This window comes from Pomacea canaliculata, linkage group LG1 (genome assembly GCF_003073045.1).
Source record: "Pomacea canaliculata isolate SZHN2017 linkage group LG1, ASM307304v1, whole genome shotgun sequence".
In the NCBI taxonomy this organism is placed as follows: domain Eukaryota; kingdom Metazoa; phylum Mollusca; class Gastropoda; order Architaenioglossa; family Ampullariidae; genus Pomacea; species Pomacea canaliculata.
This window is the reverse complement of record NC_037590.1, coordinates 44,035,806-44,060,965: the sequence shown is the minus strand read 5'-3', so window position 1 is coordinate 44,060,965 and position 25,160 is coordinate 44,035,806. Positions and strand designations below refer to the sequence as shown.

General features: G+C 44.5%; 2 protein-coding genes across 5 annotated transcripts in view; one reads left to right on the top strand and one right to left on the bottom strand.

Moving 5' to 3' along the window:
* Positions 1 to 9,183, bottom strand: part of LOC112566196 — a 28,761-nt gene extending 19,578 nt beyond the window's left edge. The window contains exons 1-2 of one of the 4 annotated variants that reach the window (XM_025242237.1): positions 9,120 to 9,183; positions 5,634 to 5,686 (exon numbers count right to left, since the gene is read on the bottom strand). The gene's annotated coding sequence lies outside the window, so the exon portion shown is untranslated. The other 3 variants (XM_025242221.1, XM_025242265.1, XM_025242229.1) reach the window with 3 other exon arrangements.
* A 2,505-nt stretch (positions 9,184 to 11,688) lies between these two features.
* Positions 11,689 to 23,732, top strand: LOC112561499 (chitotriosidase-1-like). Its single transcript, XM_025234037.1, has 16 exons — positions 11,689 to 11,899; positions 12,022 to 12,199; positions 12,438 to 12,690; positions 13,011 to 13,135; positions 14,393 to 14,516; positions 15,288 to 15,473; positions 15,994 to 16,113; positions 17,582 to 17,718; positions 18,268 to 18,332; positions 18,608 to 18,781; positions 18,986 to 19,219; positions 19,396 to 19,519; positions 19,776 to 19,899; positions 20,074 to 20,241; positions 20,372 to 20,491; positions 20,712 to 23,732. Exons 1-16 carry the CDS (start codon positions 11,866 to 11,868, stop codon positions 20,850 to 20,852), a joined length of 2,307 nt encoding a protein of 768 aa, XP_025089822.1. The 5' UTR covers positions 11,689 to 11,865; the 3' UTR covers positions 20,853 to 23,732.
* The last annotated feature ends 1,428 nt before the right edge of the window (positions 23,733 to 25,160 follow it).

The window sequence follows — 25,160 nt, the reverse complement described above, 5'->3', positions numbered from 1 at the left end:
AGAAGTAGGATAAACCATTTAAAATGAAAGATCTCTTGCTTGCTAAATAGCTACAATTCCCTGATGCATAACCTATCCTAATACACTATTTAGGAATGCAGATGTCCACGCGCATGTTCTGTTTTCACACATTTTATATTAGTAACAACCCAACAATAAAAGACTTGCAATGTAAGTTCTAAGTCGAATGCATAATGGTAATTTCTGCACCCCTCAATAACAGCCAATGCAACGATTTGCTTTCTGAGAAAGATACAAATTATAAGTACTGTTGTCACCAAAAGAGTGTCCCTGTAGCACGTCAGCCAATGTCAAACATAGAAGACTATGGAGTAAGGTGTGGCCTTCCCACTTTAACAATAACAGATGCCTAACACCAACGCTGAGACCATAATTGTCAGTCGAAGGCTGACCTTACCGAGCTACACAACATTGCTCTTCCCAACATGGAGCCCAACCAGACATCTCTTCGTCAACATCGTTTTACAGTTTGTCTTATAACATTTATATTGACCTAAACACAGGTTGAAGTTGCCCTGGTTAATCTACATGCGCGAATTTTCCGGACATACAAGACCCATGAAGTATCTTTCAAACCATTTGCAAAATCGGGCGTTTCAACATTTAAAATAAAGCATCCATGGCTGTTGATTCGGAAGACACTGTGAAAAATGATCACGAGCGACATTAACCCCTTACCAAAACCATTGGTAATCTACAGAAAGGGGATTTCACGAACGAGTCAAAAAAGGGTCACTAATATATACACACAGTCTTAAGCAACATTTTACAGAACAATCAGAAAGATGCTGGAAAAATAAAAAACTAGAGAAAGCACTGGTCTTGAACCAGAGACTAAACCAAGGACCACGCTGCGACACACAACGACAGAAGCCCTGTATACAGTCCCGTCCGAAAGCTCTTGGCGAATCAAGACCGTCAATTCACAGACACAAGGCGTACATATAGCAATCCAAGTGGCAGGGGAGAGCAGCGCTTCGAGAGAGGTGGCTCTGTTTTGATGATTGCGTAGCGGCACAGTCGACAATCGCTGGCATGGCATTGAGAGGCAGCTTGCCTTCCCGAACCTTTTCATCACTCACTCTGACATGACATCAACAAATAATGTATTGGGAGAGAAACTGTTCCTCTGCTCGCTGTGAGTTTCGACCACTGAATGCCGACATCGTCACTTCCGCGGAATTGCGCCATTACATCTAATTCACGCTTGGCTGAATTGTCGTACACGCAGACATGTCTCCACAAAGGTGCGAACGGTCATCTGAAAATAATGAATAAAACAAACGACTTCTCTCCATACCCACGAAGCCACTCACGTCGTGAACACCACCTTTCAACCGGACCGACGTACCCGCGATTTCCGAATGCTCCATCAGCCCACCTAACAGTAATCCAGGTCTGGAAAGCTCCCAAAAGTTGCAAGACTGATGGCGACCAAAACGCTTCTTCCTTTTTCCTCTGAGCAAAGCCCTTTGCTGACCTCCATGACAGAAGGACCTGGACATGGCCGTCAAGAAGGAGAAGTCTGACTCTATTTGCCCGGCGAGTGATCCTTGACTTTCCACAGAATTGGTTCCTGCGGGAGTGAGCATCGGGGAAGTCCGGGAATATCCGACTCTGCAGGAGCTCTTCAGGAACCGGCACATCCTCGCGCGCACTGACTGCACTGCAGTGGGCTCCTTGAGGACACTGTTGTCGAAGTACCGGCAGTCGGTGCCATCCCTCTATTCGCCGGCTCAATATGTTAATGGAACAGCCTGTTCCGGCGGAGGCAAGCAGGAGGAGTTACGGAAGGGGACTGGAAACGTGATGCTTGTGTGTAGAAATTCAGGAGGACCGTCCGTCGGGCCCCGCACCGCGCTGAGGCTCGAGTAGACCGCTTTCCAGGATCCGCCATTCCGCCGCGCAACAGACTCGCACCGCAGGCGCAAGCCGCAAAACAACGCTCGTTCATCGCACGAGGAAAGTACTTCTGCCAGGCGCCCTCCTCCACAACCCGTGGGTGCCCCACACAACCGTTCACCGATCCCGCCCTCACCGAAACACCCCGGAGCTTCCTGACCCTCACGAACTTTCGAGTCTGGAACCACTTCGTCAACTATGAACAAATAATTCCTCTCCCCCTTCTATATCATCTTTCAGCTTTACTTGCTACTCTTTGAGAACAGCTTCATCTGAAAGCATATCATGAGAATCTCCAGTCCAAGCGAGCGATTCCGTCCCACCGTTGTTCCAGCACTTCAACGAGATGGCACAACGATTTTCATGCCTGGCGCCTGAGAGTGCCGTTGGCGGAGTCCGCAGTGACTCGCCCTTCGAACGCGTGTAGGCTCGAGGAAGCCGGATTCCGCCGAACCCATGTTGAGGACACCACGAAGCGCCACCACCAAGCATGGCGCGCGCTTGAGAGTCAGCAGCCACGTCTGTCCGCACCACGGTGGACCCCAGGATGAGGAATCGTCAACGGCGCCGCAGCACCTGCGAGCGTCGGGTCAAGGAAGGATACGTGGCGCGCGCTGCTGTCGCTGACACGCCTGGCCGTAACGTGCGGCACCTCCACGCGCATAACTGCGATTTCTGCCCTTCAGCGACGAACAAGCGAGGCGCACACTCTGCCCCACAAACAGTACAGTGGAGTAGAGGGGAGCAGTATCCATCGCTCGACAAACGCAGTTAACAAGAAAACGGATCATTGAAGTAAATAAAAAACATCCATGTACAATAATACAGTTTCCAAGCGCTCGGGGCTACCTGCCCACCACCACTGGCTGCTGCCACATCTGATCCCTAGTCGTTTCGAGGTCAACAGGTGCGAACGCCACCAGGTGAGCAGGAGCTTGGCATGTCCCATGACCCGCAGCTCTCTGCAGAACCGGAATTCTTGACTCGGCCAGCAGAGCAAATTCACGCAACGCACAAGGCCTCGATGTCGTCCTGCACAGGAACTTCAACATCTCTCCCGAAGTCACCTGACCCAGATCCGTCTGCGATTTAAACATAGACATTAATGTAACTCCTGCGACCAGTTGAACGGCTTATGGAAAGAGCAATCATCATCATCCATCACAAGCAACAAACCATTGACGGTATGAACTTTCATAGATCAGTACTCAGCTTTAGTCTGATCATCAGCCATCTACTCCCTCAACACATAAAGAAACTCACCTTTTCTAAGCCTGCTGTCGACGAAGGGCAAGGCCACCAACCTCGGCGAAGGGTGGAATAGTCAGGTCTTTAGCACGTGATTAAACCTTTTGGTCGCGGTCACACGTTGGTTCACCGGCACGGTCCACCAATGCTAGCTGAAGGCTTGCTCGGGCGGGTCGGCGCGGCGTGGCGTTCCAGGAACCAGTTGTCTCACCAGCCTTGACCTTGCGTGTGACGATGCCAAAGTCAGACTTAAAGCATAGACAAAAACTCTGCGTAAAACACCTGACCGGCGTGCGTTTATCAAACTTTAAAAAAGGGAAAGTGTCATCGTAGACCCCGATAAGCAGAGTCTTCTATTTTTTTTTTAAAGCAATCCGCAGGTTAACGGATGTGGGAAGATGGGTCAAGTGACAGCATGTCTTACTCTCTTTGATTAGGGTTGACTTCGTACTATTGAGGAAATGGAAAGCGGAACAGGGATAATAACCCCGACGGATAGCAATGTAAAGGGGTGCTAGTTGATGGTAATTGATGCCCGAGATAAGAATCAGAAATCCACAACCTTCCCGACTTTCACTGCGTCCTATAAGCGAATCTTAATTTACCGGACCGCCAATGTCAAGCTTGTGATCCGCCTTCAAGGAAATGATATTGGTGACGTGAGAAGACCTGTGCTAAGGGGAGCTAACCTGTACACAGATGACACCCTGCTCGTTCGTGGAGGGACAGGATGTCCAGCTGGCCGCGCTTAGCCACGTCTGGGCGGCGGGGCACCTTGAAACTCGCCGCTGTCCGCGGCCGGCAGGCGGCTGAGGTAGTTGTCGTAGCTGATGCTGCTGACAATGAAGAGTGGCTTCTGGGTGCTGCTGCCTGCAGCTGCCGGCTCAGGTACTCCGATTGTGTCCGCAGTCACCACGTGAACAGAGCCTTGTCGCGTCGCACCTGGCTCTCCGCGGAGGGAAAGCACTCGCACTTTCTCCTGTCTCCCAGTTCGGGGTGGGCACGGGTTTGCCCACATTCTTTCTCCCTGCGGCGGACGTCTGTTTAAGGTTGTTGCTGGACACACATCCCTACTTACTTTATGCTTCTGGCAGCCTACCTCGCCTCCACCGCATCCGTTTCTCGCAGACTTCTCGCAGTACAGCCAGCTTCCGTTTCTTGCGGGACTTTGATTGCAGCTGTCGAGAGTGTAGCCGTTTGTGTAGCCCCTTGTCAGCACTCTCCTGTCCTCTTCGTCAGACAAAGAGTCCCCGCTGGTTCGTGTCCGCACGCTGTCGTCTGACTTCACGCCCGTCATGCGCAAATGCAGCCGTTGACTGTACTCCGGTCGGTGTGACGTAGTGTTGTCTCGTCCTGCAGGACAACGTTTTGGCGTTGAAGTAACATCGGGAGGGACGCGGTACGTCTGCTCACCCAGGTGGGGGGGAAGAGAGTCTCGGCGTCCAGCATAGTCCAGTCCTGTAGGGAGCGCTTCTCTCCCTTTCTGGACAACATGACTGATTGGTTTTTCTTCTTTCGGCGTCTTCTTAGCCTGCAGAGGAGTAAATACACGTTACATTGAGGACATGCCTATTTCTTAGTCAATTATTCTCAAAAACTGTTTTTCTAGTTCAGACCCCAAGTCCTTAGACATTTAGCTCACGAAATCTATTAGACAAGAAAAAAATATCTCAAGTGTCTGTGGAGTTGCTTTAACTGAAACTAACCGAACTGGTCGCGTCGGTGTTTGGGTTGTTGTTCCTCCATCGGAAGTGAAGTCTTGTCCTGTGAATTGTCCTCAAGCACACGCTGGCCTCCTCGTCAGCTTGTTTTGCTCTCACATAAATGACGGGTACATTGCAATATGCAACACATCCTGCTTTGCCACATAATTACAGAGGTCACTGAGTCACTGTCTCGAGAGAGAGTTACTGCTCCCCACCCCCGCTACTGACAGGAACAGCAACTAATTGTCGCCTGAATTTCCGAGTTTGGAAACAAATATAACACTGCCATGAGCATGCGATGCACGTGCGAACACACGAGAGTGAGTCAGACCACAGGCTCGAAATTTAGACGAAAGACATTTCAGTTTGGAAATTTGAATCAGGATAATGTCCTTCATTACGAATATGGAACGGACGGATTCTTCTGTTGTGGAACAGAGTAGCTGTTGACAAGAGCTGGAATGTTTGGCAAGAGCTTGAATGTTTGGCACTGATAAGAGTGAAAATCCAACCCTGACTCACACAGACCACACAGCAAAACCCTGTTGGTGGGTGAGGTTAGTGTGACCCCTGACTGTCGTCTGGCAGCGAAGACAGTCCAGATGTTTGAGGCTGTTCATCTATTCATCCACATGTTGATGTTTGAGAGGGGAATGAAAGACAAGAGACAGGCACACATAAATTTGCGAAATAGTTACACACATACACAGAATGACAGCTACTCTGATAACATTTAAACATTTTATAAACACTTACAAAGGGTACTCGACCATCTATCCGGGTGGACAGCCTGAGTTCCCAGTTTTCACCTGAGAGACAGTTACAGAGAAGCTCTAATTTCTCAGCTACTAAGGCAGGACTTCGCTACTGGGAAATAGAAACAATTTCCTCATTCACAGGAATTCAAAGGTCTGGTTAATTAACAACTAAAACTGTCATGAAACTCTGTCCACAGCCGCTCAGTAACGATTCGCATCTGTGTGTTCTTTATCCTTCTCTGCCTCCATCTCTCACCCCGTCTATGTCTTTCTGTTCACATTCTCTCTTTCTATCTGTGGTGTGTGTGTGTGAGAGAGAGACAGAGAATGTGTTAATAATATCGCTCACTTAATTTTTCAAACTTTCGCATATTCACCTATACTTATCTGTCCGTTGAGCTGTTCGTCTGCACCCCGAGGAAGCGCGCACTAGTCGTTTCAAAACCGTCAGGCGCAGTGTACTTCCCCATTCGACTCAGCTGTTAAATGTGTTTATACCTGACACCTCTCCTGGTTGAAGAAGGACATGCAGGAGGGTGAGATGGGGCCTCGCCCTCATCAGAATCTGGCCCAGAGATACTGTAACATCTCTAACATCTGACTGAGAGACTACTAACAATTTCCTGAACGCTCACAGTGTTTGCTGTGGGAGGCACAGCTAGTGTTGCTGTGTGCCCCTTAGCTTGGCCACTTGAATTCGGAGATAAAGAGGTTAGTATAGCCACATGTGTTGACACAGTGTCAAGATTTCAAATAAGACCTCCAAACACAAAAATGAAACCTAACGACAATTAAATAAAATCCTCTAAACTGAAAGTTGCTGTTATGATAAATAGCTTCTTACCGACTCAGCTGGTACAAATGGAACTGACCATGAGAAATACTGACAAGGATGTAATATATAAACAAGTACACTGTGGTACCTCTGGTCTCCGGTGTTGTCGCGCCGTTGAAATGCCAACTACACGCACAGCCGGCTGTTCTAATAACCTCCTGCCGGGAGGACGCTCACAATTAACATATTCTTTCCCCCTCATTTGCCGCTTTCCTGTGCTTTAAACAGCACCACGAATATTTCATTACCAGGAAAACTTTCGGGGAAAAAACATTCACATTAAAAATTCTGTCATTTTTATAATTGAATGAGATTTAAAAAAAAAACCCAAAACAAACTCCAGCTGTAGTTTCGATTTCACTGTTCACTGATAGTCAAGTCGCTGTCGTCGCTGACCTCACAGACACTGGACTTTGTCTGCACTGAAAGACTTGCACACCTTCCAGGTCTGTATTTCCGGGTAAATAAAATGTTACTTTCGTTTCTCTGAGGCGAGAAGACCGGAGACAGTGACTCACCCTGGCCTGTAGCATGGACGTTGTGTAGGACTGCTATATACCTCTATATACTGCTGTATACTGATCTATACTTCTGTATGCTGCTGTATACTGAAATATACTGCTGTATGCTGCTATATACTGCTCTCTACTGCTGTATACTGATCTATACTGCTATATACTACTATATACCACTATATACTTATATATACGGCTCTGTACTGCTACATGCTGCTTTGTACTGCTGTATACTGATCTATACTGATTGTAGCTCGAGGTTAGATAAGAAAAAGCTCCCCCAAACTATTTGATTTTAGAAGGAAGTTATCACGTGCTGCCAATCAGTACTATCACGGTGATTTCCTCATGTAAGTACACGTGCACTCAGCCTGACAAGTCCTAGGTGTTAGGTTGTTAGTGTTTAGTTGCTAGTTGTTGTAGGGTGTTAGGTTTAGGTTGTTAGGTTGTTAGTGCTGGGTTGCTATGGGTGTGTTAGGTTGGGTTGCTAGTGAAGGCACCTGCCGTGGCACAGTCTAAATCGTCACAAAGAATAAAATCGTTTATGTTGCGGAAAATTAAGAAGCAGATCAGTTTGTTTACAGAAATTTTTGTTTAGTTATGGCTCTTGCGGAGGAATGGATGGGCGAATAGACAGGTAGACATAGAAATAAATTGACCGTAAATAGATGAATCGATAGAGAAATAGATGGATGAATAGACAGGAGGATAAATGAATGGATAGAAAGATTGATAAATATATATATATAGACAGAGAGGTAGATGGACGGATGAATGGAAAGGTAGATGGATAGCTAAATATATAGACAGAGAGACTGATAAAAATATTATTTATTTGTATAACACTTTTTCCCACCACTAAATGCGGGATTAAAGAGCTTTTAGGTTAACACCCAAACAGACAGAATACAAGGAAGAAGATGGGGGAGGTGAGGAGGGATTTCTAGACAGAGCCGCTGCACGTGATCATTGGTCGCAGCAAAACAGTTTGACACTGGGAGAGGGAACAGGATTTAGAAGTGTTTATGTGTTATTTCTGTATTTGAGTATGTATTATTTCTGTTGCATTCTCTCTCCCTCTCACTTGTTATGTACAGTTCACAAGCAGGAGAACTCTCTCCTCGAGAATGTATTTCACGTTTTCTGAGGATTATCATTAGCAGCATCAACACGGAACTTGATGTGGAGGCTCGTCTTCAAATGTAAATAAGACACAAAGAAGTGGCAGCCACCCCCCCCCCCCAACATGTGCACACGACTCGTCTTCAAATGTAAACAAAGACCTGTGAGTGGAAGTGGCAGCCACCCCACCACATGTACACACCAGAGCCCGTGTCTGTGATGACCGTGTACAGTGTACAGTGTACTTTAGAGGAGCGGCAAGAGCAGTCACGTGGCTTAATCATTCTATTAATGAAGTAGGAAGATGCTCGAGGTTGTCGAGTAGATGAAGACTAGGAAAAGAAGATTAGAAACAAGCCAGCCCGGCATAAGACACAAAGCAAACATGTCCTCAAGGTGCAAAACACACGGGACTGGGACTGTACCGGATTTGTCGTCGTGGCAGGCACAGACAAACAGGTGAAGTGTCAACACTCAGAAAATACAGAAATGGCATGGAAAAGCACAATAACCACCACCATCACCACCATCACCATCATCACCATTGGTATACAATGTTAGTCATTGCGTTAACACTAGCATCCACCACTTATTGTAACTACGCCTCAACAGGTCTTTACACTACATCTCTGAAGTTGTCTACAATTTCTGTCAAGACGATCGTAATTTGTCTTCAATATTTTTGCTCAATCAGTTGATTGTAGTTCAAAATATTTTTGATGACAGAAGCATCCCTGTTTCATAGAGTTGATGGTACATGTCTCTGACAATCACACATTAGTCATTACATCTTTAAATTATTTCCCTCTACACATGATTATTACATGAGACGAATCAGCCTCAGCACAATGTGTCATATTATTTTATAATACTGAGAACAGTCTTTGTTTAAATTCATGTCACAAGTCGGGTTTTTTGTCTATTAAGCACATTTTAGTATCCGCTGTTTCTTCGGTCAAAGGTCAGAGCAACAAGTCTGCTAGTTTGTGTCTGGTAGTTTGTACTATCTCACCTGGTATAACTTGTGAGTCGATCGCCTTGATAAGATTGCCTGTCCTCCAGAGACTAGCACACTGTGACAAACAGAAGACTTTATAGCAAGTCACCCTGCAACACACACATACAGGGAATTCCCAGTCTGAGTAAGTCGGTCAATGAAACACTCGCAGTGTACTGGAGATGGTTGCGAAACTTCGTTAATCTACTTCGTACAAGGAAAAAAAAAAGAAATAAACTTTAAAACATAAAGTTGATCAGAAAAAAGGAAATGTCTGAATGAAGTCGCTATCGTGTGTGTAGTAACGGATAACTCACAATGAGGACAGACTGACTTTTCTTGCGATCGTTGAGCGGGAAGAACCGGAGACTACACGATGTCACAGTTGGCTGCTCGCGTGCCCACTCCACCGACTCCGGACATGCACTTCTTGAATGTCTTCCCAGTATTTCCTACTTTTCTTCTTCATTCATCGCTTCTTCATTTGTAGGCCTCTCACATCTTCTCTTTCATTTTCCTTTTCTCCCCCATTGAACTCGCCCGCGCTCGTGTATGTGGATGTGTGTGTGTGCGTGTCCATGCGTTTGCGTGTGTGTCTACATGTGTGTGTGTGTGTCTGCATGCGTGTATGTGTGTGTGTGAGAGCTCGCCATAAGTGCATGCATTAGTGCATACGGGTTGCTGCACAGAGTTGCTCGCTAAATTACATGTGAACCTTAACAAGAGAAAGTTTTTAATTCTGGAACACGTGAAACCCTTCCTTACATTACCAATTACCCACCCAGTTTCCTTGCATTACTGTCAATCATTAGTCATTGTAGAGTTTTTCACACATTACTTATTAAGTGCAGTCACCCGCCAGATCGTGTATTGCCTGTTACGAGTCTGTGATAATCACCCACACTTCAAAGTTACCAGTTCTCGACAAGAGTGTGTTCGTGAAATTTGTCGTGCAATTCGCTTCCTTAAACTTCTTTCAGACGTGTCCATGTGGGAAGTGTTCTCCTGTAATCAGTCCAAGTTCTAGGAACGACTGTATGGCGCAGCGGGAGAACATCGATGTTGTCACCGCAGCCACTTCACCAGGATGTCGCCATCGAGACTTGCAGGAAGACCTGAGTGATCCGGGTATCAACAACATCTGCTTTCTTCGTTCTCTGCTTCCCAGAAATCCTTATCTGATGAAAAATGTCATTATCGTCTATTAACGACAGCTCGCCGCTTTCTTCCTCTTCTCAAATGTTGGCGACACCTGTGTACGATTGTCGCACCTTCAGTGTGAATGTGAATGGAGTGAGTGGTTGTGAAGTCGTCCTCATGAGATTTTGTCATGTGTGCAACTATTGTTCTCCTTTCTCATCGGTGTTGACATTTTCCGTCATGGACAAGTTTCTCGAAATCAACTGTTTTATAAAATAAACATTTTCCCCATTCTGTTTGTTTGCGATTTTCCCAATGTACTTTGTTTTGTAAACTTGTCATTACAAGCAGAAGGTTAACATACAATACAGACATTTGTAAACAACTGAAAGTTAAACATGGAGTCTACAGGTTTACCTGCTGCAAGCTGATGGCATTTTAATATCTGTTTTATTTGAGAGGAGTGAAACAAAAATGAAAAGGTCAGGTAAATACTATTAACCTGATGATATTTTCATCAATTAAAACTGGAGTAGGGGGGCATTGGCCAGCAACTAAGACTACATCGTGGCCAAGCAGCCAGCCCTGTAAACAATAAATTAAGAGTTTGAAAGTTTGTGAAGTTCACATCACAGAGGTCGTCTGACTGTTGCTCACATGAGAGGCACGCGGCATCTTCTTGGGGTCATTGAAAAATACTGATTGAACACGTGACCCCAGTGGTAACAACAAACAAATGACTTGGAGATGGGACCAGGACGGTGTGTAGTAAACAATAAGGACTTACAGAAGTAGTGATACCAAGAAGATTAGCGAAATATGACAAAAATACATTATAGGGGGATGGGGACATGCCAATGATTTATTTAGTCCTCACAGGAAGACCAACATCCGATGACCTGCAATAAAAAGTTTATTTGTAGAGAGATGGTTATCATACAAGACTGCATAATAGTATTATTTCCCTAATAAATCTGCTATTAAATCGTTTAACAGGTTTATATAAAAGCCAAAGTTTGGCATTAAATAATTAGTTTCGTATAATTTTCTCAAGGTTAGCAATAAACTCTCACCATGGACGATCGAGAAATTGTTTACTGTTAATAGATGGTCACCGAAAGATGGAAAAATAGGAAAGACTTCTTTTTGCTGCTTTATTCGTGTTTTTTTCCTACAGTCTCTCAATGTGCTCCCCTTGCCTTCACACAATACTTTATGAGTGAGCAACATTAAATTATTATTCAATAATAAAATAAGTTTCTTGACATTTTAATTCGATTGTACATTAATTTTGCTAAGTTTATCTTACATAACAGGGTACAAGTTCAGGGTAAACTAACCAGCTCCGGTTTGTTTTCTTGACGACGTGTTTACTATCTATGACTTGTGTGTGAGATTAGGTGAGCTCGTCACACACTCGTAAACAAACCGCATTTTTCTAAAATCTGTTTTATTTCTTTCGATTCTCTATGGACCTGTGTTTCTTCTTCAAGAGTGGAGTAGTTTTATTTTACTATCAGCCATGTTTTCGTCAGTGAGTCCGTCTTTACAAGGCTTAAAAACTAAGATCATTACCAATCATTGAGAATCGTTCATTTTGTTTCAGTAACTCTGTGGCGAAATGTTTGGTCTGTTACTACTAGCTCACCTGGCAGGTAGGTGTTGCCTGAACACTCATTTCACACCAGACTTGCATGCATTGCACTCATGTCTGAGTCTTATATGTAACTCATCCAGAGATAAAAAATAATTTTAAAAGAAATACTAACAATTCCAGAGGCAGCATCTTCGCAGAGAATTGTGTGCTACGTCAATGGCTGGGCTCAGTATCGCCCCCTGCCGGCGACATTTGTGCCGGGGCAGGTGGACCCCTTCCTGTGCACTCACATCGTGTTCGCCAGTGCACAGATAAATGGCAGCCGACTGCAACCAGCCGTGAAAGAAGATTTAAGAAGGTTAGAACTGTTGCCAGGAGACTGGACATTTACTTTGAGAAGGCCAGACAGTCGTTGCGAGAAACGGGATGAAAATTAATGTCGAACAAGACACATAGACACGCGCGCACACACACACACACACGCACAAACACACTTCGAAAAGATTACAATTTGTGAATAAAACATCCATTCTGCAAAAAAAAAAAAAAAAAAAAGGGAGTTTTGGAGAAATGTTCACCCCGTCACCGATTTTCAGGTTCAAAGATATTCAAAGGCTGAAAATCAACAACCCGCAGTTGAAGACTATGCTGTCCGTGGGGGGCTGGGACGTGGGGTCATTGCCCTTTTCTATTCTCGTCAGCGATTCTTCATCCATACGAGAGTTCGCCGAGACCACCACAAAGTTCCTGCGTGAACATGGCTTCGATGGACTGGATGTCGACTGGCGATTCCCAACACAACGTGGAGGTCAGAGACAAGATGGCGCCCGATTCACTTTACTGCTGAAGGTAATCATCATTGCACCGGCCAGTCAATAAAAATAAATTCGACAAAGATTTCTACTATAGTTTGAGTTTAGCGGATTGCGTTTTTTTTTTTTTTGGCTTTCCCTTCTTCTGACAGGCGAGTAAAATGGTTCTTTTCTCTATCTTTTATTTGCTTTGAAAGTTTCTTCTGATCTTCCCTTAACCAACATAGCTTACTTGTTTAACATTAACTCTCTGTGTGTGTGCGTGCGTGTGTGTGTGTGTCGGTGGGCAGGGGGTGTTTGGTAGGAGGGTTCGTCTGTTTTTGTAAGTGCTCTCAAGCGCGGACTGGTGTCTTTCAGGACATCCGGGTAGAATTTGAGCGGGAAAGCGTGGAGAGCGGAAAAACAAGGCTGATGTTGTCCGTGGTCGTCGGTTCTTCTAAATCTGTCGTCGACTACGGCTATGAAATCTTGGAAGTGACTAAGTATGTTATTGGTCACACTAATGTCATCCTTCTGTCTACTCTCGCGCACAAAAGACATCTTTATCTGTCTTACTGGTATAGTCAAGTCTATATAATGCATGTTTGTTTGTGTATATGAATGTACGCATGCGCTAGATGCCTTTATTTTATTTACACTCACACAAACAACAAAATGATGGAACAAAACACGAATCATCGGCAAATCAACCCCACCACGTGCAATTCCTATTCTCGGAAAATTCGACCATAAACATATAATTTCCAAAAACAAGTATCATTAGCAGCTAATCCTTTTTCGTAACGCAAGTGTATCGAATGGCTGAATTACCACAAAATATCATAACTTGGGAAACATCGCATTCTTTCAACAACACGATTGTCCCTTCTGCTGCCCAGGTCATGACCTATGACTTTCTTGGACGAAGGACTTCGGACAGAACAACAGGAAAGATGCCCTTTAGAGGGATGAATCGACCATTTGAGTTCAACCTAACGATGACTGTAATCAAACAATCCAGTTAATTCAATATTTGTTCATAAGCAGCATTTAGGCTTCATTCTTTCACTTCCTTGATCTCTGATCCTTCATAACAATGACATTTGTGGCTTAGTCCCGTGTAATTCCTTCCCATCAGTCATTGTCTTTAACATGCACACGCGTGCAGCATGAGGTCAGAGCTCAGTGTGTGTGTTTTGTGGTCGAGGTTTTACAAAAGCTAATTGTACTTATAGTCGGACACCGGTAGCTAGGATACGGACTCGAACTTTCCGTTTCCGACGTGTGAGTGGAGGATGAAGCAGTGTCACAAATTTTTATTACACAAACCACACATGATCAAGATTCTTATTCATAAATAATGACAGAATATTGTACCTAGTTATGGCAGTCGTAATTCAGAGGCCGCGGCGATTAACAAATGCTTCTGTAGAAATTATTTCTAATAATGTCGTTGCTTGATGGATAAATGTGGCAACAGAAGACCTGACACACACGTTCACACATTTTATCACCAAATATCAGAAGTAAAGGATTTTAAATTATCACATGTCACAAAAGTCATGTTTAAACACGTCAAGTGGTGATGTAGTACTGGCGATGGTTGAACAATGATGGTTGTTTAGTTTCCGTGTGTCGAGGCCTTTAGTAAAACTTTAGAGTTTTGCGTTATCCTGGTTTAGGTCGCTGACCCGGCTTTGACCCGGAAGACATAGAGTACATAGTGAACACATCAAGTCACTGTGCTGTTCTCTGTACAGGATGGCGGACTTCCTCAATGTCCTGTCTGTGGACCTGGTGGGGACCTGGGAGGTAGCCGCGCATCCCTCCCCCCTGCAAGTGGTTGATCAAGTAACCAGTTCAACCGCTGGTCGCCGCTCTCTGGTAGGTTCAACGGCTCAAGGGCCAACTGGTTGTCGGTGCTGGCTTCTGAGAAGCTTTGACAGACGCCAAGAATCGGGTTTTTTTACTTACATGAAGTCGCACGAACAGACTGTATCAGTTCACATCAAATGAGTCTGACATATTCATCATCATCATTCAGATTGACTCTTTCTCTTCCTGTCTATATCTAACACACACAAACATGATATATTATGTATTTCCGATATAAATCGCAAAGGGTGACCATCGTTGACTACGAATGAGCACAAGACACGTCTTTCAGTTAAATGTCCTTCTATACAGGAAAAATAAAATTAAACTGAGACCATTTGAAAAAAATTAAGGAAATAATCTTGTTTAAAACTTCGTGACATAAAATCATACCCGTTGAAGATAATTTCCATTTTCTCTCTTATTTCTGTTTGTTGCCCCTTTTCTCTACCCTTCACCCACTGCTGTCCCCAACTCTCTTTTCCTCTTTCTCTCTACCCCGCGCGTGCGTGCGAGCATGCTACAAAAGTTTCCTTTTTAGGTAGTTGGGAAGAGAAGAGAACTTCCGGTCATACTGATTTTTATTCTTCTCCTCCCGGTGTGTACACATAGGCGCAATGGTGTGCAAACCTGATACAGAGTTGATCCGGTTCACATCTCCTCTGCGAATGGCACGTGTTTCCGGGACCAACTGCCACCTCCCTTCTTCTCAGTCACCTTCTTGTCTTCTTCATCAGTTGATGTTTTTGACGATCCTTTCTCAATGGCATGTGACAACAGAGGTGGACCGCTGACTATTGGCTGAAGAAGGTGCCGGACCCTGCTGTGGTCAACCTGGGGTTATCTTTCCACGCAGTGACCTTCTTGCTTACCTCCCTCAACAATGATTCGCTCGGGGCGCCTGCCAGCGGACCAGGAAGAGTTGGCACCTTCACCTTCACCAAAGGGCGACTGGCTTTCTTTGAGGTACGCTGATCACACCTCGGTCTCTGACCTGTTGGGATACTTATCATCCAAGTGTAACATGGAAAACTGAGGTCAGCCCTTGACACAAAGCAGACCTTAGTCTGGAAAATTTGTACACATCATGGGAAACTTCCTCGCCTCCGGTAAATTTCGTGTGTGACCTCACTCATGTCCGTCCCTATCCGGAAAGCTGCGATACAGTTAAACAATACATGAGTACACAAAATGTACAATACATTCACACATAAATAGATGAATACATATTTCGTTGAAGCATCTCTGTGTTGATCGATGACTAATAGTGTGCTCACCCTAAGCACCTGTCCACAGCAAGCACACCTGCACTCACTCAAACGCGTTGGAATGTGTTAAAATGCGTATGAAGAAACATTGAGCTGCTTCCAATACTTTCAATACTAATCATCATCCTCCTCATCAAGCACTCTGTAGTTCCCTTTCATGACTACCACTGACTGTGGCTGTCAGACTTCACGGTACTCGCCCCGTCGCCATTTCACAGGTGTGTCTGCTGCAAGCACTAGGCGCACGAAAGAAGTACGAGGCTAGTTACCAGGTGCCTTACCTGGTGCACAGGGACCTGTGGGTGGCCTACGAGGACCGCGACAGCCTCACAGCCAAGGTAAGCGCCAGAGGTGACAAGTTAAAGGTTACCCATCAGTTATCCATCATCCATATATATATATTCCACCCACAATGAGCACATAATCTATGCATGCATTATAATTCTTGTCACATGAAGAGTACTGTAGGTAGTAAACATCAGGTGTTGTAGTTTCATATCAATACACACATAAATGCAACTCCCCTAGAGAATATATGGTTCTACTCGTAGACCAACGGTATCTTCTTGTTTATGTAAATCAGGAAAATATAAAATGTTTTTATTTTCACTTTGGGTTTTATATATAAAATTGTCTTGCACTTATTCACACTGTAAGGTTAGTCTGAATAGGTCTGACTCAAGCCATTTCCCTTATAAGGAGCGGAGAAATGTCCTACACAGAGAGGTGGTATGTAGGCGGGGGTATGATGCATCTTGGCAACCCTCCATGTTGACCCTTCAAACCTAAGATCGGAAATATCCGCAGGACATCGTACATGCGCACTCGCCCCACACCGAGCTATTACACGACCACCCACGAACAGTCTAATCATTACAGTAAGCGTGGCGATGTGTGTGTTTATATGTCTATATACACACACCCCAACACATAAATTGTGTGCGTGTGCTCCCCCGATCTCACCTGCACACCGTTCGTTGGATTCCTACCAAAGGAGAATCTTTGGTCTACATCGTTGTCGTCTGGCAACGTCCAGTCAGCATCTTAGGGATGTGGTAAAGGAGCTCGAGTGTGCGGATTAATTTAACATAGTTTAGGCCAAACAAACGAGGACAATCTCATGATTTGAGAGAATATTCAATGAGAACGAGAGAGAGCGAGCTTTGTTGGAAACTCATTGCCGAACCTCCAAACCTGACCTGTTGGTCTGTCACGGTAAGGAGACAACAAACAGAGTCTCATTATTTCGCAGCACTGAAGCCATTGAGTACACTTGACTCGAAAGTAGGTGGAAGAGTTAGTGTCAGAATTCAGCCCCGGAGGAGGCAGGTACCATGCAGGTTCTCTCATAAAATATTTTGTAGAATAGTTGTACGCCGCGTATACCTGACAGCAACATTGCGAAAAGGGAAGAGATACGCGCGACCACATCATCGATACCTTCCTTAAACAGCTGCAGCAGCAAAAAACAAACAAACAAACAAAAAACAAACCAAAAAAACCCCAAAAAACAAATCAAAACAAAACAAACAAACAAAACAAAAACAAAACAAAACAACAACAACAAAAAACAAACCAAAAAAACCCCAAAAAACAAAGAAAGCATAAAAAAGAATAATAATAATAATAATAAAAAAACAAGCAAACAAACATTTCCTCTTCAGGCACTAGGGGCAGTAAGTCTTTATTTGGCACGAGTTGTTTCCCCTTTATCCCTGCTAACGCCCCTTAATAGCCGCGCATCTTTTCCCCATCTCTTTACAGGTGAGATCATCTGTTGAAATGTCTTTTGTTCTCGTGCCACAGGTGAGGTTCATTCGAGAGGTGGGTGTCGGCGGGGTGGCCGTGTGGTACATCGATGAAGATGACTTTGGTGGCACCTTCTGTCACTTGGGTAGCTACCCGCTCCTCAAACTCGTGTCCAAAGAGCTGTTGACCAAACAGTGCGTGTATTTTTCTACGAGTTTCTCATAATATTACAAACTACAAAGTGTTTTTAAGACAGAAAAATAATTCATTTCAGTTCAGATTTAAAATGGGTTGTTAATGATGAGTCAGTTTTCTCGTCACTGCCACTGTCACTGTCACTGACTGATCACACCCAGACTGTGGTAGCTCGGCACCGAACCACCGGAGCAATTAGTGTCACGTGTATGTTGAGGAAACAAAGCTGCTGGTGTCTGGGTTCTCTTGTCAGATGCGAGGTTGAGAAAGCCCGGATGTCTATCCACCTACACATTAAACATGAATAACGACAGGGCTGTATGCTTGTCTGTCCGTTTATTTGTAGTATTTCGTGAACAACCTACCGAGTTCACATTCACACAGAAAAGTTGCGCTCTACAAATTTAATTATGATTATTTGCGACTTGTGACAGCTAAATTATTATTCGCTGGCGATTAATAACATCCATTTAAAAGTGTTACAAGTCCTTGCAGAAATGGAAGTATTTTAAAAACTATTGGTACGTGTGGGTTTTTTTTTTTCGCAGACCTGGTACCCGTATAGTAGGATCCGGTACCTCAGAGGTCCCCAAGGTGCCAAAAGAAATGAAAGGTCAATATACTTTCTCCATTAGTGCGTATAACTGTTTAGAAAACCTGCTTGTGATGTATGGCCGTGTTGTAAGTGGACCCGTGCGTGCGTGCGTGCGTGTGTGCGTGTTTATGAGAGATAGAAAGATCTGTACATCTTAGTGACCAAATGAAAGAGTCTTAAAATAAACATTATGTGCCGCTAGACTCTAGAAACTGGTCACGTGATGAGTGGCAGGCATGGAGGTCCCCCTGGGTCACGGAGATGAATTGTCTCACCTTTGCTGACTGTCGCAGACACGGAGTGTGGGCGTGTGGTGTGCTTCGTGTCCAGTCATGGCAGCCTCCGGACCGGTCAGGCCGCATTCTTACCTTCGCAGGTCAAGCTGACCTTTGCACTCACTTCATTTATGCACATGGTCACTTGGAGGGCACGCAGCTTGTTCCGCAATACGCAAAGGACGCTGAAATGTTAGTCTATCTCTGTCTGTCTGTCTGTCTGTCTGGCTGGCTGTTTGTTCTGTATTATAAACTGCAAACTGATCTTTGATTCTGTGGATTTTACAATGACACCTTGTGTCTAGAGCAGCTTTTAACATTTGTTCCTCACACGTCCTGTCACTGACAGGTACAAACTCATGGTTCAAATCCGCAAACGCTGGAATCCCAGGGCAGCAGTGATGCTGTCCGTTGGTGGGTGGGAAGTGAGTTCTGCTCCCTTCACGCGCCTCGTGGCGTCCACTGCTGCTGTGAAAGTCTTCGCCCAACAGGCCGCCATCTTCCTGCGGGACAGCGGCTTCGACGGACTGGACATCGACTGGCAGTTTCCCACCAGCAGGGGGAGTCCACTGACAGACAGGGACCGCTTCACTGACTTCCTTAAGGTCAGCAGCTCAGTCATGGCTGACGGTTGTCGGACACATTGAGTCATCATCGTGGTCGCGAAGGGAAAGATAGTAGAGTGACGACGTGACCACGTGACCACGTGACGATGGACAACGTGACGATGGACAACGTGACGACGTGACCACGTGACTACTGTCCCAATAAAAGCAGTGGATGACAGGCTGTGTGTCTGTTCGCAGGAAATCAGAGAGGCCTTCAATGTGACGTCCCGGCCCGGCAGCAGGACAGCTTGTTGCTGAGTGTCACGCTGTCTGCACGCCAGGACCTACTGACCACAGCCTACGACCTGTCCAGCCTGCATCAGTGAGCATCAGCAACAGCCTCGGTGTCGACACTGACTAACCATACGGCGTCAGAAGAGGCCAGAAAAAAAGACGCGAGAACGAAGACACGACAATGACGACGACAACGATGATGACGACGACGAGGACGACGACGACGACGACGACGATGATGACGACGAGGACGACGACGACGACGACAATGATGATGATGAGACACAGGTGAAGAGAATAGCCGAGTGGTTAAAGCTTAGTCATCTGGAATGGTTGTCTCACAGGCACGTGAACTTTATCAACTTCGCAACCTTTGACCAGCATGGCACGTGGGAGGAGGTCAAAGAGCATCACAGCCCGTTGTTCTCGTCCTCACCCGCACAGGTCAACGGCCGAGCTCTCAGTGCAGTGAGTGGCGCTTGGGGGAAAAGTGTTTTCTCATTTTCTCTATGATGAAGTCAAGAGGAGGCAGTTGCCTGTGTGTGTGTGTGTGCACGCGCTGATTACATATGCATGTCTTTCACCTGTTCCTAAAATTGTTTCGTAACCGCAATGCGCTCGCTGGTTGCGGCAAATGTTCAGAGCAAGGCCACAGAGATCATGAAGAAGTCTGGCATCCCCATGTGGAAGGTCAACTTTGGCGTGTCCTTCTTCGCGCGCTCCTACACCGTCTCCAACTCCAGCAAGCACGTGAGCTCGGGCAAGGCCGGCAACCACACAGGTCAAAAGGGCTTCTTGGCTTATTTTGAGGTAAACCTCTGCTTTCATGGCACTCGAAATATACCATAGTCTACATTTAATGTTGGGCATCAGACTGCGGTATCTCAGGCGCCAGACTGCATCAGGAGGTAGTGCTGATCTCTAACCCTTCCGTTGGCAGGTGTGTGAGTTGCTGAAGAAGGGAGCGACGATTGGATGGATATCAGACCAGGTGGTGCCGTTTCTCACCTTTGGTGACCAGTGGGTAGCTTTTGATAATCAGCGGAGCATAAATGAAAAGGTAAGTACATTCGCTCATCAAATGGCGTGTCAGGTGCTGCATGACAAGAGGACCATTTATGTGCATGTCACAACCAGTGTAAGATAATCATAATATCCAGTAATACAGGAACAGGATATATGGTATGAAAGGTTAAATTTGTGAGAGTACGTAAATTGTAATACAGCTTAGTAGGCTACCGAATATGTATTGCACTGTACCATGATGGGGACTACTTTAGGTGCAGTATGCCATGAAGAGTGGCTATGGCGGGCTCGCTGTCTGGACTGTTGACGTCGATGACTTCAGCGGTCAGTTCTGCCAGCAGGGCCCCTTCCCTCTCCTCCAGACCCTCCTCAGCAGTTGCAGCCGATACTCGTGAGTCCTCCAAACCAGTCTACGGTTGATGTGCAAACAATGCAGAGGATCCTTACCTTCACTATCTTTAAACTGAGGAACTCGTTCTTTCCATCAATGAAGACATTTTCATCATTGTAACACAATTACAACAATTCCTGTAATGCACCCATGCTGTACCGATAAATATTTAAAAACATCTTTTTGTACTCCCTACTGCTTTCTTTTCGGAGTAAATGTTTCTCGTAGCACAAGACAGTAATCACCAGTATTTTAAAAAAAAACAATAACAACCCAAAACAGGGTTTGGAGAGATTTAATTGAGGGGTATCCCCTCATATTCTGTGGGATGTTTAGGATCTGTACTCGTCAATATATTATTGATTATAATAATAACGAGGACGAAATATGAAGGACGGAAGGAGAAACATCTACACAGACAAGTCATCAAAAAACAAACATACAAAACACAAAGAGCCTGTAGGTCAGTGCCCCAGGTAGCTGAGTGCCAGGATACAAGGCTACCAGCAGCACACAGTGTCCAGGAAGTGGCAGGCGCAGTGCAGTGTGGGAAAGTAGACAACAATAGACATTCAAGTCAAGCGTGACGATCATCCGGGTCTCGCGCCACTCCGACTGGTTGAACCGACATCCGCGTCCAATGCGGACATCCTGCACGAGTCCCTCTTCCTGCAACAGTTGCTGCTCCGTTGTTGTGGTTGTCAGGCCACCGGTCAAAATACTTGATGACAACAACAATGGACAGGACACCTGCACTCAGTGACGTGTGGGTCTCTCCTGTCTCGTCATGCGTGACTGAAACTTGTCGCCTCGCTTCCTTGGTGACAGGGAAGGGGCTGACTGTAGACAGATGTAAAGTGATGGACAATGGAGTTGGCAGCTTCGTCTTAGTTAATGTCCTTTATTTATTGCTCCTGTTCTGTCTTTCGCAAAACAAATTTTGTACTAACCATTCGATGCAAGGAAGCTTTAACCAAAGCAAACAACAAACAACCATACACACACATGTACACACATACACACAGGCACGCACACACATGTACACACATAAAAGAAAGAGCCACGTGTGTGTCATTTAAAATTTTTTTTCTGTTTTATATTAATTTCCTTAGTCACCCGATGTTTAATAAAGGACCTGTTCTTACAATGTTCGTCTGGACAAACTTAGTAGGAATGTTTCCTGTTGATTTATGTCTACAATGTCGTGAATGGCTGTTGTTAAAGATTCTATTGTTAAGTTCTGGCGAGTAGCTGGCTTGCTTGTAGTCTTTTTGTCCATCTGCCTTCTTAATCGTCTGTTTCGTCTGTTTGTCAATGTACCTTTTTGTCTGTGCGTCTGTCCTTGTGTATGCCTCCTGCCTGACTGAGCGTGCTTGTCTGCATGTCTACCTGTCTGTCTGTCTGTTCTGACACACCCTGTCTCACAAACAGTGATATTTCCTTACTCACAAATTCAGACACGCCCCTGCTCATTCAAAGCCGCAAAACGTGAGGACACCCAGCCATACCTGTCTATGGTCTGTTTGCTCTACCCACCCACATACCCACATACCCACCGTCTGTTTTCTCCCCCTCTGTACACGAAGACGTGAGAGAGACTTGAACTTTGAACTTTGCACTTTAGCAACGGAAATTCGCATATGACGAACGAGGGAATTTCTGTCTGACACTAGTGTTGACTTGTTCAAGTCGATCAAGCAATGATTATTTCTTTTTAGTTATTATATATTCACAGGTGTTTTTAGCTGTTTGACAATGCTGTACACATATACTAACCAACACCTACACCTGTAGAGGGTAATTCAAAACATGTCCGCCGACAGTAGTTCATTAGGGACTTCCCGCTCCTGGACCGGCAACGGGGGACTGTCTCCGTCACGTGACGACCCAGTCTTCAGACAACCCTGGGTAGAAAAAATGTTTTGACGTGTGTTCGCTTATGCTATCTGTGTATGTATGTGAGCGTGCTTGTGTTTGTGTGGAAAGCTCATACTGAACATTGTATAAAATGCAGCTACTTTTACTGTTTGAGAATACTTAGATCTTTGAATATCTGTCATGAACAACTGCAACTACTCAACACTACAGTAATATGCAGCACTGTGACCTTTGGCCTGGCGTGCTGGGGTGGGAGGATCACCAAATACAACAGGGACAAGCTGAACCAAAACATTTAAAAAGCAGGAGAGGGTGATTGGGAGGGTGAAAAATTACTTAGAGACACTAAGTGGCTGTTTGTGTGTTTTGACAAACACAAGTTTACATTTGAGCTCAGCCTTATGGCGGAGCTTGTCTCCTTCATGAAGTTGATGGCTGAGTGACTCAATAATAATCATTAGCCTATAAAGCGCGGTCCTTGCTTCACTGATTATTATTTATTAGTGTTATTGATTTTATATGTGTGGATAAGGCTAGTGAGGGAGAGAGCAGCTGACGGATGACCGTTACTGGGAGACATGAGAGTTGTGTCCCTTTGTCTAACAAGCTGAGGTGATCGCCTCTCCTTGATTTTGTTTATGTTTTGTGGTCGTGCTTCGATTTGGATTAAAGTGTTGGCTTGATATGTTTACATGTGCTGCTACTGCGTTTTCTTCCTCTTGTAGTAAGCAACAGAGCTGTATATAATGTATATAGTGTCTATAATGTTATTTAAAGTGCGAGCTGTATATAATGTATATGATGTATATAATGTTATTTAGAGTGCGAGCTGTATATGATGTATACAATCAATGTCTATAATGTTATTTAAAGTGCGAGCTGTATATGATGTATACAATCAATGTCTATAATGTTATTTAAAGTGCGAGCTGTGTATGATGTATATAATGTACATAATGTTATGTTATTGTGTGATGTTGTTCTACATCTTTATTATTGTCTAATGTTGTCCTACATCTTTGTTATTATTGTGTGATGTTGTTCTACATCTTTGTTATTATTGTGTGATGTTGTTCTACATCTTTGTTATTATTGTGTGGTGTTGTTCTACATCTTTATTATTGTGTGATGTTGTTCTACATCTTTGTTATTATTGTGTGATGTTGTTCTACATCTTTGTTATTATTGTGTGATGTTGTTCTACATCTTTGTTATTATTGTGTGATGTTGTTCTACATCTTTGTTACTATTTTGTTATCTTATTTTACATCTTTGTTACTTTCTGGTTGTCTACATCCTTGTTACTCTTTTACCATCTGGTTCGGCTCAGTGAGTCCGTGTTTGGCTGAGATACTGCGCGATATAAATTCCAACTTATCATTATTATTCTTAGAGGAGGGATCAGATAAGAAGAAAAGTTTTAATATTCAAACAGGCATTACTTCTATTTCAAGGTAGAATTCACAAACATCGGTACACGAAAAAAAAAAAAAAAAAAAAAAAAAGAGAAAAGTTTCAGACGAGCCAATGAGAGAAAGCTCAGATAACCTCCTTACATCTTCCTTGTCTTGCCATCACGATTGTCAGCCCCTGGCGTGAAGCAGGTACCAGAGGTTACTAACGGGGTGCGCACGACATTGCACAATGGAATGGCAGCCAGCAGCACCAGCAAGGTGGGATTTGAACAGGTGGATGTAGGGCTTGCCCAGATAACGACAGAAGTCAGTGGCTTTGTCACAGCTAAAAGTTACTTATTTGTCAAGGATTGTTTTTTTCGGATGAAGTGTTCGAGTCGAGTACAAAGATTAAGAAAACATTTTTAGTATTTCCTGAATACATGACAGGTTCAGGAGAAACTACTAGCCCTATAATTACTCAGTAATCTCGCAGATGGACAAAAAATCTTATCTCTTTATCTCCGCCCTTCCTCTTTCATTCTTCGTTCACTTCTCTGTCATCTCGTGCATTATGAACTGTATATTATGCTTTTCCGTCTGTTTAAATAATTGTAGTATTTCTTTCTTGTCCATTCATCCGTTTACCTTAACATTCTCGTAAATAAAGAATTTTCATTCTATTTCACTCACTCGTTCACAGTGATTGATTGGTTGACTGAGTGAGTTAATGAGCGAGAACAAGAGCAGACCAAAGGGGCAAGATTGCGGGAAAAACAAGATCCCTGCAGTCTGTAGGTTTCCTCGTCAGCCTCCAAACTTTTAAATTTTCTTCGACATTTTGTTTTACTTCAAAACCTATTCTAAAGATTTTTGTACTAGTAAATATTTTTTCTGATTTAATATCGGGATCGTCTGCGAGAACAGAATCGGGACAATCGCCAAATCGCATAAGTGGTATCTGAGAAAGTTTGAAACCTTGACATGTGATCACTGCCGGATGTTTGTTTGTTCGTGTGGTTTTTTTTTTCAGGATTAAA

What these genes read in the sequence shown, in the direction of transcription:
- LOC112561499 (XM_025234037.1), top strand. Translation starts at nt 11,866, where the DNA reads ATGTTTGGTCTGTTACTACTAGCTCACCTGGCAG. An exon ending in GATTCACTTTACTGCTGAAG is followed by an intron (nt 12,691 to 13,010) that starts GTAATCATCATT and finishes GGTGTCTTTCAG; the next exon opens with GACATCCGGGTAGAATTTGA. An exon ending in TACGCAAAGGACGCTGAAAT is followed by an intron (nt 18,782 to 18,985) that starts GTTAGTCTATCT and finishes ATCCCAGGGCAG; the next exon opens with CAGTGATGCTGTCCGTTGGT.